At 51.4% G+C, this 22087-nt stretch overlaps 8 protein-coding genes across 8 annotated transcripts; 3 read left to right on the top strand and 5 right to left on the bottom strand.

Moving 5' to 3' along the window:
* Positions 1-1002: 1002 nt before the first annotated feature.
* Positions 1003-2633, bottom strand: NCS54_01288200 (MFS domain-containing protein; the record flags this gene model as incomplete). Its single annotated transcript, XM_053158104.1, has 2 exons — positions 1003-2142; positions 2187-2633. The coding sequence occupies 2 exons, from the start codon at positions 2631-2633 to the stop codon at positions 1003-1005; spliced, it is 1587 nt and encodes a 528-aa protein (XP_053014079.1).
* Positions 2634-3426: 793 nt separating this feature from the next.
* On the top strand, positions 3427-4537 carry NCS54_01288100 (Hypothetical protein; the record flags this gene model as incomplete). The annotated part of the gene is made up of 2 exons (XM_053158103.1): positions 3427-3753; positions 3797-4537. 2 exons carry the CDS (start codon positions 3427-3429, stop codon positions 4535-4537), a joined length of 1068 nt encoding a protein of 355 aa, XP_053014078.1.
* Positions 4538-4584: 47 nt separating this feature from the next.
* On the bottom strand, positions 4585-6594 carry NCS54_01288000 (Zn(2)-C6 fungal-type domain-containing protein; the record flags this gene model as incomplete). Its single annotated transcript, XM_053158102.1, has 10 exons — positions 4585-4724; positions 4771-4870; positions 4915-5021; positions 5064-5489; positions 5534-6078; positions 6126-6186; positions 6235-6378; positions 6425-6439; positions 6483-6496; positions 6542-6594. The coding sequence occupies 10 exons, from the start codon at positions 6592-6594 to the stop codon at positions 4585-4587; spliced, it is 1605 nt and encodes a 534-aa protein (XP_053014077.1).
* A 629-nt stretch (positions 6595-7223) lies between these two features.
* On the bottom strand, positions 7224-8735 carry NCS54_01287900 (MFS domain-containing protein; the record flags this gene model as incomplete). Its single annotated transcript, XM_053158101.1, has 4 exons — positions 8461-8735; positions 7633-8415; positions 7517-7589; positions 7224-7466 (listed from the first exon to the last, which is right to left on the bottom strand). Exons 1-4 carry the CDS (start codon positions 8718-8720, stop codon positions 7224-7226), a joined length of 1359 nt encoding a protein of 452 aa, XP_053014076.1. The 5' UTR covers positions 8721-8735.
* A 1828-nt stretch (positions 8736-10563) lies between these two features.
* On the top strand, positions 10564-12325 carry NCS54_01287800 (MFS domain-containing protein; the record flags this gene model as incomplete). Its single annotated transcript, XM_053158100.1, has 4 exons — positions 10564-10782; positions 10834-11306; positions 11357-12086; positions 12137-12325. 4 exons carry the CDS (start codon positions 10564-10566, stop codon positions 12323-12325), a joined length of 1611 nt encoding a protein of 536 aa, XP_053014075.1.
* Positions 12326-14218: 1893 nt separating this feature from the next.
* Positions 14219-16369, bottom strand: NCS54_01287700 (Hypothetical protein; the record flags this gene model as incomplete). The annotated part of the gene is made up of 1 exon (XM_053158099.1): positions 14219-16369. The coding sequence occupies one exon, from the start codon at positions 16367-16369 to the stop codon at positions 14219-14221; it is 2151 nt and encodes a 716-aa protein (XP_053014074.1).
* A 2157-nt stretch (positions 16370-18526) lies between these two features.
* NCS54_01287600 (Hypothetical protein) lies at positions 18527-19401 on the top strand (the record flags this gene model as incomplete). Its single annotated transcript, XM_053158098.1, has 4 exons — positions 18527-18688; positions 18748-18816; positions 18873-19045; positions 19092-19401. The coding sequence occupies 4 exons, from the start codon at positions 18527-18529 to the stop codon at positions 19399-19401; spliced, it is 714 nt and encodes a 237-aa protein (XP_053014073.1).
* Positions 19402-20240: 839 nt separating this feature from the next.
* NCS54_01287500 (MFS domain-containing protein) lies at positions 20241-22014 on the bottom strand (the record flags this gene model as incomplete). Its single annotated transcript, XM_053158097.1, has 3 exons — positions 20241-20439; positions 20489-21705; positions 21766-22014. The coding sequence occupies 3 exons, from the start codon at positions 22012-22014 to the stop codon at positions 20241-20243; spliced, it is 1665 nt and encodes a 554-aa protein (XP_053014072.1).
* Positions 22015-22087: the final 73 nt, after the last annotated feature.

The raw sequence follows: 22087 nt of genomic DNA, 5'->3' as shown, positions 1-22087 counted from the left end.
GCACAGTTCAAGACGCACCGAATAACCCAGACGGCTGGGTCTTTCGCCGGCCTGATGAGAAGCTTCGTACAGACTTAGTTAATATTCAACAACACGGAAAACCTCGTCAGTCTATTATGGTGTGGGCTGGCATCGCTAGAAAGAAGAAGACTAGTCTCATCGTCATGACAAGAGACCCCGAGGCCAAGAGGAACGGTTACACAAGCTAGAGCTATATAAAGGCACTGTCAAAAGGTCTTCTTCCTTTTCTCGACGAATTCGAGCTTTTCCAGCAAGACAACGCCCATATTCATACTTCACAGAAGTCCAAAGACTGGCTGTTGCTCCATGGAATTAGGCCCATAAATTGGCCGGCTCACTCGCCTGATCTCAACCCCATAGAGCATCTTTGGAAGGCTTTGAAGTCCAAATTACGAAGATTACACCCTGAATTTACTCGGCTAGGTAGAAGTCAAGCTGATACTGCAAAAATGGTTACGTGGATCAAGGAAGCGTGGGATGCATTGGATCCAGGCCTCGTCGAGAAGCTAACGCAGTCAATGGGGCGCCGGCTGCAAGCTGTGCGTCGGGCCAAGGGTTGGTATACAAAATATTAATCTACGCATTAAGAGCTTTCAAATGATATACTTTTCGTCTTTATTGGCCTTCTTATTATTGCGTAATTAAAGGATGAAGATGATGTGTGAAGACGGGGGTGTGGTGATGTGGGTCTGGTGTTGTCAGACTTTTGGCGTAACATTTTAAAAGGGTTCTCCGTGAGGATGTTGGAACATGGAAGCTTCCAGACTATGAGAGAATGGTAAAGGGGGGTGAATAGGTGTGATTCAAGTTTCAGATATGATCACAGCTTAATGGCGAGATAGACATATAGCGTATACCGTTCGATTCCACCAATACGAAAGACTGCTACTTAGACCCACCACCGCTCTTCCGATTCTCTACAATACAAGAACCAAATCACAACATACTGAAACGGGAGCCCATACTCGCCAGAGTGTGAATCTAGACAGTCTCCTTGGTGCGCTCCTCAACACCGTGGGTGATGACACCCAGCTTCTTCTGCTTTCGCCACTCCTCAGCATAGCGAACGCCAAACCCGTGCTCAAAGACAACTCGAATTTCCTCGAGAGTCATGCCTGCGGCTTCAGGATAGCAGAGGTAAACAAAGATGAATCCGATGGTCGAGAGAGCCGCGTAAAAGCCAAAGGTTCCAGAGGGCGAGATTCCACGCATCATGGACAGGAAAGTTGAGGACACGATGATGTTGGGACCCCAGTTACAGATGTTGATCATCATGGTTCCCATAGCACGCACTTCCATGGGCAAGAATTCGTTCGCCTGCCATGGCACACATCCAAGACCAGCTGCGTAACAGGCCACGAAAAGAATCATAGAGACCAAGACGACAATAGCAGGCCATCCGATGGTATCATCTGTGAGTTCGAGCGTGTCTCGGTCGATCGGAATTCGAACGAAAACGCCGGCAGCGAGAACGAGGAAGACGGGCATTCCCCACATGGTCCAGAGCAAGAGTCTGCGTCGTCCAACCCTATCGATGAGGAAGATGGAGAGGAACGTGAAGATCCAGTTAGTAGCTGTGACAATAGTTCCAACGGCGATTGGGTTATTGAAGCCCACGATCTGGAAGAGAGTGCTCGAGTAATACATCAGCGTGTTGAAGCCGCAGAGTTGCTGAGTAGCCATGAGACCGCAAGCCACGATGGCGGCTCGTCGATTCGCCGGGACCTTGACAAGGCTCTTGAGGGACTGGCGAACTGAAACCTCTTCGTTAAGAGCCTTTGCTTGTGTAACGCCGTGTTGAATATGGGCCACCATCTGTGAAACCTGGGTTTCATCGGCCGTGGGATACATGCGTCGCAGAACGCTGACACACTCTTCGGTCTGGTTGTGGAAGAGCAGCTGACGAGGTGATTCAGGGCACCAGAAGAGGAGGGTGCCGAGCAGAATCGACGGGATTCCTCCAAGACCAACCATGTATCGCCATCCATGAGGCACCTTGTAAAAAGCTGCGTCGAAGCCATATGCGAGGAGGGAGCCAGTTCCCAGAAAAACCATGTCGATGGAAATCATTCGGCCTCGATATTTGGCGGGAGAGATTTCTGCAATGTACAATGGAATGATCTATTCTGTTAGCAACGAAGACAACGAGGCAATGCCAGACATACCATGGAGGCTGAACCAACACCGAGGCCAACGAGGATTCGACCAACACACATCTGAGCAAGAGAGTACGAAGTGGCCTGGACGAGGGCTCCCACGGTGAAGAGCACCGAGGAGAACCAAATGGCCGGCTTTCGTCCATACTTGTCAGCTGTGACACCAGCGATGATGGCTCCAAACAAAGCCCCAGCAGCGCAAAGCGCCGTGATGAGCTCCTTTTCCCAATGGTCAAGCAGCCGTCCATTGAGGTCTGTTCCAAGGACAACAAGAACACCAGAGATGACTCCAGTGTCGTATCCAAAGAGCATACCACCGATAGCAGTCGCGACGACGCAGAGGTTTAAAAAGAGTCCCGGGGTGGAGTCCTCGATAAAGTCCTCCCCTCCCTTGGGGTCATTGTCCTCGACATGGGAGTGAGCGGCGGCAGCCACAACTTCGTCTTTTCCTGCCATATTGAACGAATAAGGAAGTATTATGCGGGATCGTGTTTGCGGGGATGGTGAGCAAATCTCCAACGTGATGCCGTCGTCGGGGTTTTATACCCAAATGCGGTGCTCTGGTTGTGAGGCGATAAACGGCTGCATCAGCTCACATTACATGAACTCCAAGGACTACCTCGCCAGAAATTCTAATAGTTCGGATACTGTTCCGGCCAATGGACAGAGACATGATTGTGGTTGTCTCGAGACGGCCCACCCGTCGAGTCTGGGGTTGAGCGGAGAACTGGAGCACTTCGTCTCCCCATGGGGTTCCGTGTTAGCGTGACTAGCACTTGAGCAAGTGTGGAGGTGAGCGATTATGGCTGGAGTTGGGAAGTGTATCCGGAGATGAAGCAGGTGTATCCAGGCTGAGACAGGGGATTGAGACTTCATGACTCGTTGGGCTGTGATCGAGTCAGACAAGTCTGTCCTTCAGAATAGCAAGTCTTTCCGGCTCCTCGTGACCCACTCACAGCTGCAGGGGCCATGTCGAACCCCGCACGAGGCGTCTTAGCAGAGTAGTTCCATCCCTCCTCTCAGCAAGTCTTTCCGGACTTGGGGCAAGTCCTCCACCATCGTCGCGAACTGTCAACTCGCAAACTCCAGTGGCGCTCAAGATTCACGATCACTTCGGCAAAGATGGGGTTCAATTCTGCAGAACTGCCGCTCAAGATGCAGATCCGACCGAGGAATTGACATAAAGGCACCGGGCCTTCGCATCGTTTGACAGACTCAATCAACAAACACTCATCGACAATCATCAACAATGGCTCCTCAGAAACTCAAGATTGCTGCTGCTGGCCTTGGCCGCATGGGCAAGCGACATGCCATCAACTTTCTCAACCGCACTCCCCGCGCTGAGCTCGTCGCTGCCTTTACTCCCGACCCTGAGGAGATGGCTTGGGCCAAGGTCAACCTTGAGCCCCATGGAGTCACCCTGTACGATGACTACCAGAAGATGATTGAGCAGCCTGGTCTTCAGGCTGTCGTCATTGGTACTGCCACGTCTGTGCACGCAGAGGAGGCTATCCAGGCCATGCAGAAGGACCTCCACGTCCTTTGCGAGAAGCCTCTCTCGACTAGCATTGAGATTGTAAGTACCATCTACTTCAAACTGGACTAAGCTAACTTGTCAGTGCCGCGATGTCGTGAATGAGGCCAAGAAGCGCCCTCACCTCAAGGTCATGTGTGGCTTTTCTCGACGATTCGATCAGTCCTACCGCGACGCCCACGAGAAGATGGAGCAGGGTGCCATTGGACGACCTACAATCATCCGAAGCCAGACCTGTGATAAGCACGACCCCTCGGGTTTCTTTGTCGCATATGCTGCCTGGTCCGGTGGTGTCTTTGTCGACATGTCTGTTCACGATATCGACCTGACGCTCTGGTTCTTTGGCGACGATGTCATTCCGAAGAGTGTCTCTGCCCACGGTGTCCGTGCTGTTCAGCCCGACCTCGGAAAGTACAACGATTACGATAACGCCGTCGGCATCGTCGAGTTCTGGGGTGGCAAGATCGCTTATTACTACTGCTCCCGAATGATGGCCCACGGACAAGAAGATACCACCGAGATCATCGGCACCGAGGGCAAGCTGACGGTCAATGGAAACCCCCAGTCCAACCTGGTCAACTACTACCACTCAGGCGGCATCACCCGCGAGGTTCCAGCCCACTACTACGGCCGCTTCGAGATGGCGTTCGTGCAAGAGTCCAACGAGTTTGCCGAGGCCTGTCTCGACAACAAGACCCTTCCCCTGAAGCTCACCAACGCTGTGCGGGCTGTTGAGATCGGTGCTGCTCTTCAGGAGGCTCTGGTCAGCGGAAAGCAGATCCGGTTTGACGAGGTTGGCCGTCGCATTGAGGAGACCAAGCTGTAATAGACATGAGACACACTTAATAGCAAAAGCATGAATGATCAAGCATTTTATTCTCTAGTATCTTGGATCCATTGTTCTTGTAGTGATGAACGTAATGGAGATGTGTTCCAACCTGTCCTCTGTTGTACATGTTCCAGAAAGCTGAGCACCATTTCCTGGTCGTCTTTTTCAGCAAAGACGCCGCCCCCTGTGACTGTTGAGTATCAGGGAATCAGCTAGTGAGATAAACTTACAAACTGAAAGCGAATGCCGCGCCGTAAAGAGAGCATTCTCTGCTCTTGCGTGGGAGTTTGCCAACGCTATCACCTGAAGCAGGTGGTTTCGTACGATTTGCTACCAACGTCAGATTCCATCATTATTGTGCCCATTTTACTAACCTCGACCCGTTTCCCTTGTCGTATATGCTCAAACACTGACGAAGCTACGATCGGCGTAGACATGGCGAGGATGATCTTTGCAATGTGATAGTATTGCAACCCGACAGCTTAATGGTCAGTCAAAGCAATAATATTGAAAGGGCACAAACCGTGAAATGGGGAAAGAACCCATATTTCTGGCAATAACCGTCCTTCTTCTCTGCTCCTCTTTGCTTCGTGGATGGGGTTGAACGCTGGCGACTTCAAGTCGAACCAGCTATCCACCTCCCGGCGAATCCCTTCTAGGCTGTCCGCCGAGCAAGGCTTGTCCGAAGAAAAGGCGCAGGCAAGCGCTTTTGCTAGCAGAAAGACCATCTTATTGGCGTAAGCGGCGTCATCCATGCGTTTGAACACGTCTGATTGCAGATACGTGTCCAAGTCTGACCGCAGAGGTCTTTGCTTCGTCAGTGAGATGTAGATGTCTTGTCGAAGACATAGCCAGGCGGCGGCTTCACCGAGGCCCCCGTTAAAATCGAACACGGACATGGAGTTGACGATTCTTGAGGTGCCATTGAGGTGTAGCTCCTTGTCATCCGCTGCAAGAGTCAGCCTTGTTCTGGTCTTGATCTAAAGCACTCACCATCCATTTCCTCGTACTGCCGTAAAATTGCAATGGCAGCGAGTGTCTCTTCATCAACGGGCCCATTCTGCTCAGCCACTGCCTCAATCAGGAGGCTCAAGCATCTGTCGTAGTACTCCAGTGCCTCCGTGGTAGTGTCCGACATGTTTCGGTTCAGATGCCGTGAGGAAAAGGCAAAGACTGCGTATCGTAGCACAGGAAAGTACATGGATCGCCGAGGAACTTCAATTTCAAAGTGTCGACGCAAGTCAGTGGCATCCGCCCATAGAGCCATATTCTCAGTGAAATTCCTGATAAGGATAGCCTCTCGGGGAGTGAAAGGCATTGCAGGACGTGATGACGGCGAACGCGGAGAAAGGTCGAGTGAGGAGCTATCTCGGAGGTGCCGGGTCCTGTGTCTTGACTCTGAGATATCCGAGCCATTCGTGTCAGGTGAGACCATCATATGTGGGGATGTGTGAAATGCCGGTGACCTCTCAACCGGTGCGTCCATGATTGGAAGGTCGAAGCTGTACTGAGCAGAATCCACCACTGCAGTCTCGGTGCTAGGACATCTTAATATCTGAACCATGGGGTTGGGGGACCTACATACGGTTCCCGGTCCTCAGTTTCGTAGATCTGGGATAGCTGAGCGGTTTCATCGCAGTATTCCACTTGAAAAGTCAGCTCGCTCACCAAAAGAGATTGTCACGTACAATTACTCTCTGGTCGAACCCAGACTTGGTTGTCGGAAAAGGCAAACTCATCGGTAGAATCCAGTCCACTCCGGAATCGAACCTGCAAAGCACGAACACACTGAATGCCTGCTTTCACACAGGAAGTGCATGCAGGCATGTTCTTGTCGCCTAATCTGGTCACCCCTGGTCCTGGTCGAGTGATCGGAGAACTCACACCTAACATGGCGAGCTGAGAGGGTCAGTCACGTCTCAAGAAGGGAGTGCATCCATACCTCGACAAGCAGTACTGGTCACGTCAGTATATCACACTATTCTTAGACTAAATACTTACCATCCTACCGCGACTCGGCTCGTCCTCCTGGGCGCGCGATCGCCAGGCTCCATTGTTGTTGAGCTCAAGCCTATGACAAGAGTAGTGGCAAGAAACTGCGGGGAGTTTAATGAAGCATCACGTGCGGAGTTGAACTAATTACCCCGCAGTTTGCGGGGAATGGGAAGCCCAAATTACTTGCTTTTTAAGTCGAGGCCAGACAAAAGGACAGAAGCATCTGTGTATCCTCGTCTAAGGGTAGTAATTAAGATACAGTAGAGACAATGAAAGAATAAGTAAATATTATGTATACATGGTCTATTACTAGGATGGATTTTAGATCATTTTAGTAAATTTTATGTAAATTTCTTCATAATATACCAGGGGAGCTTGCCGCGTGCCCGCGTGTCCCCCGTGTGCTCCTCGCTCACTACCTCCCTACCTAGGTACTTGTAGGTACCTTGTCTGACTGTCCTGATCTGAACGCACAAGCTCATGGTTGCTCATAACACTAATCATGTCATATTCAACTCTCTGATAAGTTCTCGGACTGAATTTGAAAATATCCTCTTGAAAACGCGCATTCGGTCTTAGAAATGTCAAAAACGTACGTGCTAAAGGTCCATTTTGAATTCCACTTTCTGGTTCATGCCAACATTGAGAAATTGCAACGTTTGGCTACCGGTTCTTCAGATATGACAGACTACTCTTGGTGCAAGGCTGGGTTATCGCCCTCCTTGGGCATTGGAACGAACAACCAGGTAACAGCAGTGGCCGTCAGCAGTCCGCACAAGACGGGCTGCAAGACGGCAACACCAGCACTGGCTGCAACGAGACCGGTAATAATGGGGAACAGGCAACCTCCGAGTTGTGCAAAGACAAAGACAAATGACAAAGCCGTTGGCCGGATCCGAGGGGCAAAGAGCTTGGAGCCAACCGAGATGCCCTGGTGCTGTCAGTAACAGTAGTTGTTGAGGGTTTATCGAAACAACCTACCGTAGCAAAGTAGGGGCCCATGAAGAAGCCCAGCAAACTGATGGCAATCGAAGCCGCGATAATGTTGGGGACACTGCATTGTTAGCCGCAGTCAAACGTCAGACAGAGAAACTTACAGCCAAAATAAAACCTGAAGACCAATGCTGAGAATGGTGAAGCCGAAAATCATCCTCCGAACCCCAAAGCGGTGCGTTGGTTCAGCCAGAAATAATCTTCCGAGCAACGATCCTCCACTAAAGCCCGCAGGAACAAAACCCATCTGGTTGATATCTCCATCGCGAACGGCAACGAGATACTCGACGATCCATCCGCTAGCCGTGAGAGTAGCGCCAAGGAAGAAGAAGAAAAAGAGGCTGATTAGCCAGACATTCTTGGTCCTCAGTGCCTCCTTCATCAGGAGGAAGGCATCCTCACTTCTTGATGCAGGGGTCTCATCAGCTTCCAGTGTCCGTTCCGTGACTGGCTGTTTTCTCTTGATCCCCATCGTGTCCCAAAACGCAAACGAAACGAGGACCAAGTTGAGGACGCCAATTCCGAGAGGGAAAGTGTAGAAGAGATACCATCGCGATACGCTTCCAGCTGAAGCAACACCGGTCGCGACGAATGGCCCGACAAGACAACCGGCCATGTACATTGCATGGATGAACGCGAGCCATCGATGCGATCCTTTTACGCCTGCAACAAAGGTATTGCCATGGGTGTCCTGGTAAGCCTGGCCAAGACTAGCCAGCATAAAAGTGATGGTGAACAGGGCAAAAGGTGGCCGCCAGGACCGTAGAGCATGAGACAGCACCTGCAATCCGGCGCCAAAGGCGAGCATGGCGCCTAGATCAAGGATTTGGCATAGATGCGTATTTGAAAAGGCGGCCAGAAACCAACCCATAAAGTTAGCTCCATAGCTGCAATAGTTAGCTTTGTCATTGGCACACAATCGCTCGACTCACACAGCTGATACAATGGCCGTGGTAACTTTGTAATCTCGGATCACATGCGGGACAAGGGCTCCGACGCTGCCATCATTGACTCCGGCGACAAAAAAGGAAAATGCAACGCTCATGATTCTGAGTAAGTCTGCTTTGCTGGGTTTGTTCGACACATGCTCGGGTTCGGGGTCGTTGAGTGAGTTCCTGGGAGTCTCTCGCTGGCTCTGCAACTCAAAGGTCGCTGGGATGCTGCTGGTCTCTGTCTGCGTCACGGTCGCCATTGTGACTGAATCTAAGGTGCAACAGAAGAGTTCAGGAGTCAGCAAACTCCATGATCATGTTATATTTATTACTTCAAGCGGGAAATACTCGGTTACACATCGGGTACGTCTCCATTTGGTGCAGATCGAGCGTTCACGCGGCATCACGAAATCCACAACACCATGACCAAATTGGGGAATGTCGGGCCGTAATGGCTGAACCACGGTTAACAGCGCGCCCTGGATTTCGAGACAAGACGACGAAATAAGGTAATGGAAAACGGGCCGTTCCCCGGTTCAAGTATCCGCCTGACCTCGTTCCATCTGGCATGACGGTAGGGATGGTAAGATCAGAGCCCCTATGTGGAGTGATTCCATCTCCATTTGCGGACCATGTCAGGGCAAGGCCTTATTTCCTAACCCGGTAGTAAGGGAATCCCAGTTTTTTTGCGGCTACCCTAGACTAAAGCATTTTTCGTATTCAACGTGATTAACGCCCTCTTTGAACTCGATCGACTTTAAGGTAAGTGCATGCAATGCCGTTTCTATAGATCTGGGGAAATAAGGTTGTCTCATTTGCAGTGCAAGTATCTCTTATTGCCTGTGCAATAACGACGACTGTTGTATGTTCACGCTCACTGGGTTCCAGTGCCGACGGGCTATCGTATGCTGAAACTCTGCCCTACCGGGCCGCCATTCTCAATACTTCCTAGCGGCCTACCAAAATCTCGAAGGCCTTTTCTTGATGTTTTCTCCACTTTTGATCAGGTGTCTATCCAATGAACGGGTGCTCCCAAGACTCGATCGCACCATCAATCAGAGGGTGGTGATTTGAGCCTGACACTCGGGCGTTCACGTGTCATATGCGCGTAAAGCGCCCGCAGCAAGACTTTGCTTGGCTCTAGGCTCGTAAATTCGCGAGTCAGTGAAGCCCTCGAGACGGCTTGTAAGGGTTGAGGCGAGAATCGAGTGCCTAGCTACCTCTCCCTAATGTCAAAACCTGCCGAGTACAGAGAGCAAAGCCGCCAAACTCTGGCTGTCCTGAGGACAAGCCAGATCCTTGAGTGCGATGCTCGATCAGATGTTGGGGATCCTCGTCTTCCACGTTTGTGTTCGCCCGAGATTGCAGCCACGAAACCGAGGCGCGTGATTTGATCGGCAATGTCCAACGCACTAGAAGGACACAAGACTTGATCCCGGCGCGAGATACGACGAAGGATCTACACCAACACATGGAACACTAGACGAAAGAATGCGGGGTCAAACTGCTCCTGAGGCTAACAACCCCATCTAACTGGAAGCCAGCCGTGTGGTGCGGATGGTTCCTTGGAGGAGGAGCCGAGCATGTTCCCCTCCTTCGGCGCATCAATAAAGCGAATGCGGCACAGCCAACGACGCGATATTGGAGAAGCCAAGGAACAGGCCGGGCCCCGGGGTAATTGGCGCCGGTTGGGATGTAACGTTTGCATGGAGGCCGGGGAATTGGCCGGAGTGACGCCGTCCATACCTGCTATTCCGGGGTAGCTCCCATGCGGGGTGCCCACGGGGTGGCCAGGATCCCCCCGAGGATCTGATAGGCGGGCGTATAAGCTGTGAACCCTCTTGGAGGGCTTGGCCTGTAATAGGCGCGTCTAAAGGAAAACGAGACGAACCCCAGATGGCTAAATGACATGGTGCCGATAATAGTTCCACGACTAACAGGACGGGCCATCCATGCATTAGCCCGACACTTCACCCGCCAGGCATCATGGAAAGCTTATAAGTTGGATGCGACCTGCACTGTCGTACTGACTTCTCTCTTGGTCACCCGTCCATCCATACACATTGCCATTGTCATTGTTCATTCAGGCAGACACCATCCAACATGGGCAACCCCGTCGATGTAAAGGCCGAGGGCGGCCAAGAGGTCGAGCATGCCTACGATGTTGAAGACAAGACATACGCTGCCGAGGACAAGGCGGCGAATGCCCAGAAGCAGGATGCTATCGAGGCAGAGAATGCGGAGCACAACATGGGTGTGCTCGAGGCCGTTCGAGCTTACCCCATGGCTTCGCTCTGGGCCTTTATCATGTCCTGCACCATTGTAAGCTATATACTTACCCATTCACATGACCTGTGCTAACACCATCACTAGATCATGGAGTCTTACTGTGTCTTCCTGATCGGCAGTTTCATCGCCCTCCCTCGATTCGCCAAAGATTACGGCATCTACAATAAAGGCGAATGGGTCATCGAGACCAAGTGGCAGTCTGCGCTCCAGGCTATCGGTCCCATTGGTGCGTTGATCGGCGTCTTCCTCGCTGGTCCCCTCACCAGCAAAATCGGATACCGCTGGGCGACCATCGCCGGCCTCATGGCCCTGAACGCCTTCATCTTTGTCTTCTACTTCGCCAACTCGCTCCCTGTGATGCTGGTGTCTCAGATCCTCGAGGGCATTCCGTGGGGAATCTTCATCGCCAACTCCCCCGCATACTGTTCCGAGATTGTGCCCATGAAGCTGCGAGCTCCTGCCACTCAGATGCTTCAGATGTTCTGGGCCATCGGAGCCATCATCGTCGGTGGCGTCACCTACGGTTACAACACCCTGGACCACCCCAACGCTTATCGGTACATGCCTTTTCACATAACAAGTGATTACTCTGCTAACGAGAGAATAGCATCCCCATTGCCCTTCAATGGATGTTCCCCACCCCTCTTGCCATCCTGATCTTCTTGGCGCCCGAGTCGCCTTGGTGGTTGGTTCGAAAGGGAAAGATGGAGGAGGCAGCACGCGCTGTGGAGCGCCTCGGACGCAAGTCGTTGATTAACAAGTCGAGCGAGACCGTCGCCATGATGAAGCGTACCATCGACCTCGAGAAGACTGAGAAGGAGCCCAGCTTGATCGAGCTGTGGAAGGGCACTGACTGCTACCGTACCCTCATCGTGTGCGGTGTCTACGCCGCCCAGAACCTTACTGGTAACCTGATTGCCAACCAGGCCGTCTACTTCTTTCAGCAGGCTGGCATGAAGACTGATACTGCCTTCGCCATGGGTCTGATCACCTCTGCCCTCCAGACCGTCATGGTCATGCTTTCTTGGATCCTCACAACCTACCTTGGCCGACGTACCATCTACCTCTGGGGTTCGGCCATGAACATGGTCGTCCTCGTCGCTATCGGTGTCGCAGCCTCTTTCGGACAGTCAACCTCGGCCTCCCTCGCGCAGGCGTCCCTGGGTCTCATCGTCTCTGTCCTTTTCACTCTCGGCCCTGCTCCCGCTTCGTGGGTCATTATCGGAGAGACATCTGCCATTCGTCTCAGGCCTCTTACCACTGGTGTCGGACGAGGATGCTACTACCTCGTCAACATTCCTTGCATCTTCCTGTCTAGTTACATGCTCAACCCCACAGTAAGATATCCTCGCCCGCATTCTAAGGCACAATTGCTAACATTCTATAGGGCGGAAACCTCGGTGGCAAGTGTGGTTATGTCTGGGCTGGTACTGCCTTCGTCTGCTTGGTCATGTCTTACATCTGGGTGCCTGAGATGAAGGGTCGATCCTACCGTGAGATCGACATTCTGTTCCGACGTCGTGTCCCTGCTCGCAAGTGGACCAAGACGGTCGTCGACATTCACGATGACGAGTAGATTCAGATTCAGTTAGGGATCGCACCGCTACCCCGAAAGAGAAGCTATTCCGGCTTCCCCTTGTTACTGTACAAGCGATGGCCCGGCGGGGCGCACCCGTTGCATGTTGGCATTACGTCAACTGCCGGGCAGCCAAAACGCTCCGCCATAGGTCGGTTAGGTTATAATGAGATTCTATAAATAGATGTGGTTCTCGTTCCTCGTTCCTCGTTTAAATATTTGCCCGACTTCTCCACTCATGTGAATGACCAGGGTTGACTTGACCCCCATGGGGACATAATCTCCGGTTGACAACATCACGGGGTAGCATGTGAGCCTCTACTATGGAATGGGTGTCCTCTTGATGATTGATTGACCCTTGTTCCATTTTCAGGGGCATAGAGGGTAGGTTTTCGGCAGGAGGTCATGTTTTGTAAGCTGGTAGTAAGCAACCCCTCCTAGGCTTTCGGTTCTATAAGAACTATCCCATATCTAGGTTTGCAAAACCAGTAATATCAGCTTAGCAAGCTATGAGCAAGGATTGACTAAGGGCTAGTGGCGCTTCTATGGGATGTGGTGCACAGCTGCTTCCTTGATATTTGAGTCATGGCTCAACACTACGGGATTAAACACTATTAGCAGACTTGTACGTCCACGCCTATCTGATAGGCACTCCAGGCGCATACGCTTCGATCCTTTCATTTAAATACTGCCCTTGATACTGTTCAAAGTTTTCAAAAACCACAGTTCCATCATTGTCCTTCGTTCAGAAGCGCTATGCACTCCGTCTCCACATCCGTGCCCAGTGGCAGTTGGTGCACCGCAACACAAGTGCGAGCTTATGATACCATTAGATTTGTGCTCGTAGAAGAGAGCGTAATTAGAGCAGCATTGAACTGAAGGAAAGACGAGGCATACAGGCTTGGGGCTCCATCTAAAGAACTCGTCGTAAGCCTCATTGATGCGACTAAAGTTCTGCATGTCGGTGATGTAAATGTTCACCTTGACAACGTTGTGTAGACTGCTTCCAGCTGCTGTAAGAAGTGCTTCAAGACCCTTCAAGGTTTGCCTCTTTACACGCTGTTAGCGCTGTCTTGTTCATTCAACTGCTGCCGCCTGTTGCCAGTATCCCATTCATGACCAGTTGTATTTTATATCACGGGCTGATGGCATTAGTGTTAGCTTGTGGAAGATGGATGAGGAGCATGAATGGCTACCCAACATTGAAGAGCTCGTGGCCTTGATCAGACCTAACACCAAAGCGATTATTCCCAAGTATGTCTTAACAAGGCGATTCATTTTAACATGGTAACCAAACAACCCGGATGGTGCCGTTCTGAAGGAAAAGCTTCTTTCTCAGGTGATCAAAATCGCTAGCAGCCGCGGTATCTTCGTTTTCATCGACGAGGTCTTCAAACCTCTTGGTCTTCACCAGCCCCAAGCCTCCTTCACAGGGCGAAAAAGACGCGGGTGACTTTGAAGAATATATACGGATCACGCTGGGAAACTCAGCTCTATTGCAAGAGCCCTACCATTCCTGGAGAGGTTCATCCAGAAGCAATAACTATCATGAAGATATAATAAAGTGATATCTCCTGAGTTACCAACCTGACGTTGTTTGAAAGATACAGACTCTCTACATTTTATACAATGTGACCTGTCCATCTTGAATAGCGGTTTTCCCCGAACCGCGGTCTCGATAAACTTTTCCATCTACACTTGGTGACATCCAGCTGACTCAAATACATAACCAGACACCTCCATCTACACACTGGGTGGTGGGTACTCCGGGTGCACTTCCACCCCCTTAGTAATCAGCTTGCTCTCAACCGGTGCCTCCTCAGGGTTTGGACAGTCCGGAATAACGGTACACAGAGCGTAATCAACAGGCACCCCTTCAGCATGCTTTGATTCCTAATCAGAAACCACGGAAGTTGAGATCCATGTCCAGTCAGAGAGACGAACGACACTCGAACCCTCTGTCCGTTCCATGCCATGGTAGATCCCGAAGATGGAACCAGTGCCTGTTAAATCGGACTTCCGGATGCGTTCAAAGTCCAGTGTTGACTTTGTCCAATGAGGAATCCCACATTCAATATCGATGTCCATCTGTGTTGAGATGTCAAGAAACTTCGGGCCGCTTGGGCCATCGAGCTGCTCGGTGAGTTGGAAGATGTAGGCGTGTAGCAGATGCTTCTGTAGCTCAAGAACCTCCGCAGGGCGCAGCTCCCGTAGCTCGACTACGCTTCTGACGGGTAGCACGGGGATCTCTTGCTCCACGAAGAAACTACAGAGCGTGTTGATGGTTTTGCTGATTTGCTGGCATGTGGCGACATCAATGGACACTCCATAGTCGTCAAGCTTTAGTTTGCCATATTCCGCCTCTCGAGAAGTTCTGGGTGTCGTGAAGTCATCGTACTTCGCGGCGAATCCTTTCCAGAGCCCGAGGGCTAACCACATAGACCCTGTGCGAGCAAGTGGCTTGGTCCAGCCCTGACACTGCGAGGCGAGATCATGTTCCGAAACGTCGTCATCGAAATGGAGGAGTCGGTCAATCCCTTCCGATAATAGAGCTGCCAGCTGCACCTTGACCTGACGGACAACGGCGCTCTCGGATGGTAGCGCCACGAAGAGGGCGAGGCGGTGGTCGAAGCCAAGGACATACAGGGCCAGGTCAAAGATGTCCGAGTTCCTGCCAACCAAGCCAATTGACAAGCTCTTATCGCCAAGGATGCCCTGTACATGGAGACGACTTATGGTGTTGAGATGTGCCGACTTTTCAATATTCGCTTCGAAGAAACAGCAGACGATGCTTAGTCCGTCTACCCCCCAGTTGGAAAGGCACCGGACGACTACGGCGATGAAACCGCCAGCCTGCTCGTTGCAAATTTTGAGGCGACGATAATGACTCCCAGAAGAGACGAAATCGTCTACGCTGGAGGACTCAGTGTAAATGGAGATGCTGGTAGGGACGTTACGAGTGCGGACGGCCCAGGCCACTTGCTCCAGCCGTTCCTCTTGACAAATGGGTAGATTGATGCGTGTGAGTTGACCTGTGACAGCGTCATGAACGATTTGATCTCTGTGAGACGCCAGGATAAGGTGCACATTGTCGAACCCATCCAGAGGAAAGGGAGGCCGTGACGTGTGAGGGACGAAACGGACGACACAGCCGTTGAGGCTTGCTGTGCTACGACTCCGGTAATCATTGATGATGCTTGAAAATCGGTGTTCAAAGTCCCCTTGACGCATCAGTGTGAGGTTTGTCACCAGGAAGACACGGTCTTGATCGTATACGTCCAGTTCTAGTACGCGGATGATGATTCGGCGGTTTTCGCCGAGATCAAACTGTGGGAGCTTGTGCTGCCAAGAGACGACAGCCTGCCTCTCAAGGTCTCGTTGGGACTCTCTCTGGAGGGCTCGGACGATATCGCTCTGGTCGGCTCGGATGACTCTTTGGACTTCTCTGCGCATAGAAGCAATGCTGTCTGGGGGGTTGAGCGACAAAGGATGGGGACAGCCCAAGTCGTAAATATACAGCAGCTTCCGTAGAGCTCTTGGCGCATCCTCTGAAGAGATGGTCAGGACCCGAATCATGTACTGGGACGACACATCGGCTGCCCATTGCACGGTTGCGATCAAGGAGATGGCACATTCGGCGGACATCTGGGGATCAATGACGAAGGCGACACAAAGAGAGTCAGTAGGCGAAATATCCATATTCCAAGACATAAGCCCAGGACCATTGGCCACTCGGTAGCTTGAAAGCGATTCCCTCCATCCGTGATAGCACAGGAACTCGAATAAAGGACCCTCATCGCCCTCATGATCATCCTCAAGTTTGTCGTGAGCAAAATAGGCGGTGCCAGCATCCGAGGACGACCCGACACAGATGCCCCATTCCGCATCCCAGAGGCCGGCGATGATGACTTGCCAGACATTCTCATCGGACATGCAGTGACGGGAGACTTTAAGGTGGGCGAAGCTGACGTTTCTGGGGCCGGGTGGGCTGTCGCTGCTTGCCCATTCGCGAATGCCTTCAAAGGCAACATTCGGAATGTCCATTCTTGATAGAGCGGGTGGCCCGCGACGGAGAAGATCGGTATCGAGAGCGATGGAGCAGGGATCGGGAAGAGGGGATTGGAGTTGATGTTGGGGCTCTGAATCACACCCTCTGGGAGGAGCGGCGCGGATGCAATGAAGGTCGGAGATGAACGGTAAACAAATGCAAAGACAGAAAACAAAGAAGAGAGGCCTCAATCTCTGTGCTCAAAATCGAGTCGGTCAGATAAAGCCGATAAGGGCAGTGCCTTTGCAGTGCCAGATGTTTCCCCCATCTCCCAATAACATGGTCGACAAGGGAAATGCAGGCAGGGATAAAGCTATGACGAGATTGGCTACTAATGAAGAGCAGAAGATCCCATGAGAGGTTAGAACTTTGAAAAGGGATCATTTGTTAAGGCGCATTTATGCCTAAAATGTTCTATTCAAAACGAGAAATGGGAAACCTGCTGGGCATCGACAGCGCGTTTCCGGGCCATCGCTCACGGTGACCCTCGAAGTGGGAGCAGCCCGTGGTCTTATGGCATTGTAAATTACCTTGATGGGTCTCACGTTGGGGGCCTTTGAGGGTATTGAACGGATGGATGTGTCAAGAGAGCTTTGGGGTTTGGTGGAAATGTAGCTACTGTAGACATGCTCTGCGGTAGTTTTCTCTTCTGATCTCTATGGCGCCCAAGACTGGAAACCTTCAGAGCGGGTGAAGCGAGTATCGAAGAGACCTGCTTGTCGGTATGGCTGGCTGGGCTGTGGAATTGTCGGTTGGGTCGAGCAGCGGTAAGTCTGAGTTTGGCCATCGGGTTGGGAGGCATGTAGTTGATGGCTCGTTGGTTCTGCCGAATGATTTTTCCGGTTAGGGCCGATTCCCTAGCGAAGTTGATGTCGTTAAGTTTTGGCTGTGGACTTTGACCCTTCAGCTTGTTGAATGCGCTGAGAGACGCTGTGCCATCGTGACCAGCAAAGGGGGTGTGCGGGATGTGATTGTCTTGTGTGAGGAGGCGGCGAAACTGAAGGCCGAGGTCGGGGACGGTAGAAGTAGGAATGGGGACCAACGATCGGCCTTGGCTTCGGCTTCGAAAATTTGGATCGAAAGCTCCAGTATAGCTGAGATGAATATGGGAATCGAGATTTGAGCAGGTTCAGACGAGGGTCGAAACGAAGGATGAGTCAAACGTCGCTCCCGCTCGCAGCCGTTTGACATTGCCGTCTGGCAAGGGACGTAGCGCTCACGGTTACACAGCAGACTGTGAGTCACACACTGCATTCGCTTGCTGTTTGCTTGTGCTCCGAGTATGAGGGAACGAACAAAAAAACGGCAGAAAAGGTGCCTAGCAGCATGTGGTTGACACGGTCCTACTTGGCAGGGCGAACCAAAGTCCCAACACGTCCACACCGAGCAAGGTGCATTTCTCTTCCGTCATAAGGTGTGAAGAAATTTCTGAGAGCTTCTTTATGCTTTAACAACTCCCCATACAGTTCATACAAGAAGGTTGCCTTTAAGCATCATACACCACCTCCAGCTAAGATTGACATTGCGACCCGTTATTAAGGTACCGCAGATCAAAGCTGTTCTGGTAGATAACAGCACGGCCGTGATCATTTCTTGGTCCAAATAACATTCAAACACTTCTGGGAAGTTGTTTCAACCAGATGATTGGCTGCAGCTACTTATGTATGGACTAGAAGAGTGGCTTGACCATCCCCAGGGTATACAGCAATGATTGCATGTTTCCTCCCCGATAAATAGTAGTGCTGATACTGGGACACTATTTAAATAGAGGATGAGAGTTAATGTTGCGTTGTGCTAACTCAGCTACTGCTTACAGGTATTAAATACCGAGCTGCATGACCGACGCGGCACAGGCTGAGGTGAGCGTCAGGGGTCCCGCCGGCTTTCATGAACATGCGACCGTATTCACGGCCCAACAGGTTGGCCACTGGGTTTTTCCCCATTGGGATGGGAGGCTTATCATAGGTAGGTAGTGAGGCGAAAGGGAGCTGACAGGCTTACTAGCTGTTCCTTCATCACGCATAAATAGGCAGCACCCTGCGATTCGACTTAGTCTGCTAAACGAGTCCATTCCCTCTCTTCCTTGGCCAACCCTGCCTCAAGACGTCTTCTCTACAATTGCCATCAAAACAGCTAGATTAACGGCCGGCACCATGGGTTTTCACGCAAAGACTGCACTTATACCATGGGACCCTTCGAACGAGGCGCATTTTAAGCGCATGCATGTTCAGCGGGTCGCTTGCGGCTGGCGCTATGAAGAGGTGGAGGAGTGGAGGAATAAGATGCTCAAGAGCCAGAAATTTCTCTACTGGATCGTGCGTTATCGTCCAGTCTCCATGTTAGACGTCAGTTGAGCCAGTAGGTTGACACGTAGCAGATATTGGCCGACGACCTTGAGGGGCGAGAAGAGTTGCTAGCAACGCATACAAGCCGGTACCCTGATGTAAGGACCGAGAGAAAAGCGACTCATGGGAAACTGAGACGTCTGACAAATTCTAGGAAGTTGAGGAGCTCTCAGATACAGCGGATACAGTATTCAACACGCCTCGGGAACCAACGAATCGTCGCTTCCTCCCCATAGGACATATCGCACTTGAATTGCTTCCTGAACAAAACGAGCGATTTCAACTTCCATCCTCTACAATATGGATCATGTCGCTCTACATTTCATGGTACACATCCTCAATGACTAGCTCGGCAAGCTGCTAACTACTACAGGGCAGTCCAGAGTGCCGGTCTGGGCCGTAGTGCCATGGCTGAAACTGAGAGACTTGCAAGGCTTCCTCCCTTCAACCGCGACGTCATCGGCCTGGACACGGTTCAGAAGCATTTCCAGCTCGGCGACAACAATTTTAGTAAGGCTCATTACAATTCCAGTGGCTCTGAGGTGCGTGCGATTGAAGAATGGTACATGCGCCAGGGATACGAGGTTGTCGAGAGGGTTGATAGAGGGTATAACTGGAAGGACCCCACGACAGGAGATGTTCTTCCAGTGCCTCTTGTCTACATGGTGAAGAGATTTTCGTAGGAAATGGGGGAGGCTCAGGACTGCACCAACCGTTGCTGTACTTAATTGCTGATTAGTAAAATTTCTGACAATTGGACGATGTTTGCGAGGTTCAGTATCAATGTCGTTCTTAATAAACCCGCCATGAGGCCGAACGGGTGAGAGGGATTCGCCAACTCACGGAGCGTAGAAGGTGATGTGGCGGTTCTGAGGCTGATTTATGAGCACACGAGCCAAATAGCTGTCTTTACGCCGCCTTTGTGCGCTGCTGGTGTGTTCCATTCTTTGCCCCCCTACTCCTTTGCAGAGGCCGTTCACTTTTGTTTGATGAAACAAACACGTTGAGCAAACTCGGAGGTCTTACTAGGGCATAAGATTTGTACAGCTTCACCGAGGGCGGCGCACGTTTGTTATGGCAAACACTGGGTGGCACTGCCGTTGCCGCATCTCGATGGCGTTCAATCACCCGGGTTGGATCATTTCTTCTTCTCTTCACTCTTCCCACAGATGATTTTAATTTCCTATATAAGGCGATTCACTTCCTGTTCCACGTCAACTATCCAGTGGTAATGGCCTAGCTCTGAACGGAATACATGTTTCCTGTTTCTGAAGGCGCCGCAGTCGCTTAGGAGGAAGTAATGGGCGCGGACGGTCACAACGGGGTCAAGAATTGGAGCGCGGCCACACAAACTAATGGCCATTTCTTAGTTGGGTCCTGATCCAAATAGGTTTGAATTTGTAGTGAATGTTACCACTCTCGAATACTGCACGTTATTGTCTATCCTCCAGCACTCAGGTACGTGTGTGTTCCCTGATCTGGTCTGCTTTGTAGATCGACAATGACCACTTCCCCCACTAGCTCAATGCTTAGCGTTTGGGCTCTCATCCAAATGCAACAGAACGAGCAAGTTATGATGACCCCAGTGGTGGCGGTATCGCTTTCCATACACATACATGGGAACGGTGAGAAGCATTAAGAACCCTGTGATGCCAGCGATTGTGTCAAAGAGTTCGGCTGCACCCCTTGCCACATACCAATCCACAATGAAATTGGTCAAGCTGCACAGAATCAGCATATGATAGGGGAAGGAACCATGGATTAACCCACCCGTAGAAGAAAAAGTTCTTGAACGTGATGTTCATGATGAACATTTCGACGGCATGTGCAGGCTGAGCATCAAGCGCATAAGCCATGGTGACGCTGGCAGCCACGCTCATGCCGAACAGTGTGATGCCCCAAATAGTAGAAATGGCGTAGATGGACAGCTGGGATTCGATTGCATGGCCAAATCCCACCAAGCCAGCTACTGAAAAGATTGCACCCACACTAGCGAGGACAAGTCTGAATTCTGGCTCATACACGCCCTTGTTACGTCTCGTCATGAACTTGATAAGAGGATCGGAAACAAAGCCCAGAAAGATGGTAGCGAGAGCACCTCCGACAAGTGGCCCAGCTGACACGTAGCCAACCGCTGCAGCGTTGAATCCCCATGGAGGTGCCGCAAACATGACACCGGCAAGGACCGACATGGCCACAAACCACGCCATAATCAACCCAGACACGAAAATGTTGTAAGAGGCGATGAGGTTGAGAATGATGAAAATGCTGGCTAGGACCATGGAGATCAATGATTTCTCGGTGAAACGCCCATTGTAGAGAGCAAGCTCCTGGTAGAACGTCTTTGGCCGTGGAAGGTCGCTCGTTGTAGAGCCAGGGCTAGACTTGCATTGGGCGATTTCAACATGGTCAGCATCAGCCCTCTTCTCCTCGGCTCCATCCAGGTCTGTGTTGGAACCGATTCGGTCGATATTGAAAACAGGTGATCGGTTGTACGCAGTCTCAGGGACAAATAGAATGACCAAGATGGTCTGTAGGGCCACAAACGGCAGGAGAATGTGAAAGTTGTAAGGCCATCCGAGCCTGGTTGTGATGAGGCCAGCGAGGACGGAGACACCGTTGCTCAGACTACTCAGGAAGAAGATGACCAGAGCAACGTAGACACCCCGTTGATGCACAAAGTAGATGTCGGTCACGACAGAAGTGCAAAGAGATTCGTATGCAGATGCACCGAACCCCTGAAGCAGTCTTCCTGCGACGAGCATGTTGTAGTTTGTGGAGAACTCGGCAACGAGGCACCCGGCAAGGCCGATGACGGAGGACACAACAAAGACAGGTCGCTTCCCGTATTTTCGAGCAAAGGCTGAAGCGAAGGGGGAGACAGCACCGACGGCGAGTAGCATGTATCCGTTCAGTTTGGCAATATCGGAAAAGGATCGATTAAGGTCGGTGGCAACCTGGACGATGCCGGCATTCAACATGGGTGCCTATAAAGCAACATGAGTTAATTCACAGGGTGAGGCTGACCGGAAAAGGGGCGACCGTACAGGAATTACGCAGACAAAGGCCGTTCCAAGGAGGATGATGGCGAAGACGGCCATCTTCTTGGAGTTGGACCAATTCAATGGATCATTGGGGTCATCGGCGGGCTGTGGAACAAGAACAATATGAGATTCCTTGCCCGAGCCGCGCTTCAGATGCTCATGACTCTCGGAAGGATCGGCGGCCGACTGGTCGAGAGTGACCGTGCCGGGGACATGATGACCGTCCGTATTTTCTAGAACTCCGAGGCCCATTGTGAATGCCGTGAAAGATGTTAGATGAGATGCTGTCGAGAAATCCCCTGAACCCAGCTGGTTACTGTCAGGT

This window comes from Fusarium falciforme, chromosome 10 (genome assembly GCF_026873545.1).
Source record: "Fusarium falciforme chromosome 10, complete sequence".
NCBI classification, from domain to species: Eukaryota; Fungi; Ascomycota; class Sordariomycetes; order Hypocreales; family Nectriaceae; genus Fusarium; species Fusarium falciforme.
This window is presented reverse-complemented; position numbering and strand designations above follow the sequence as displayed.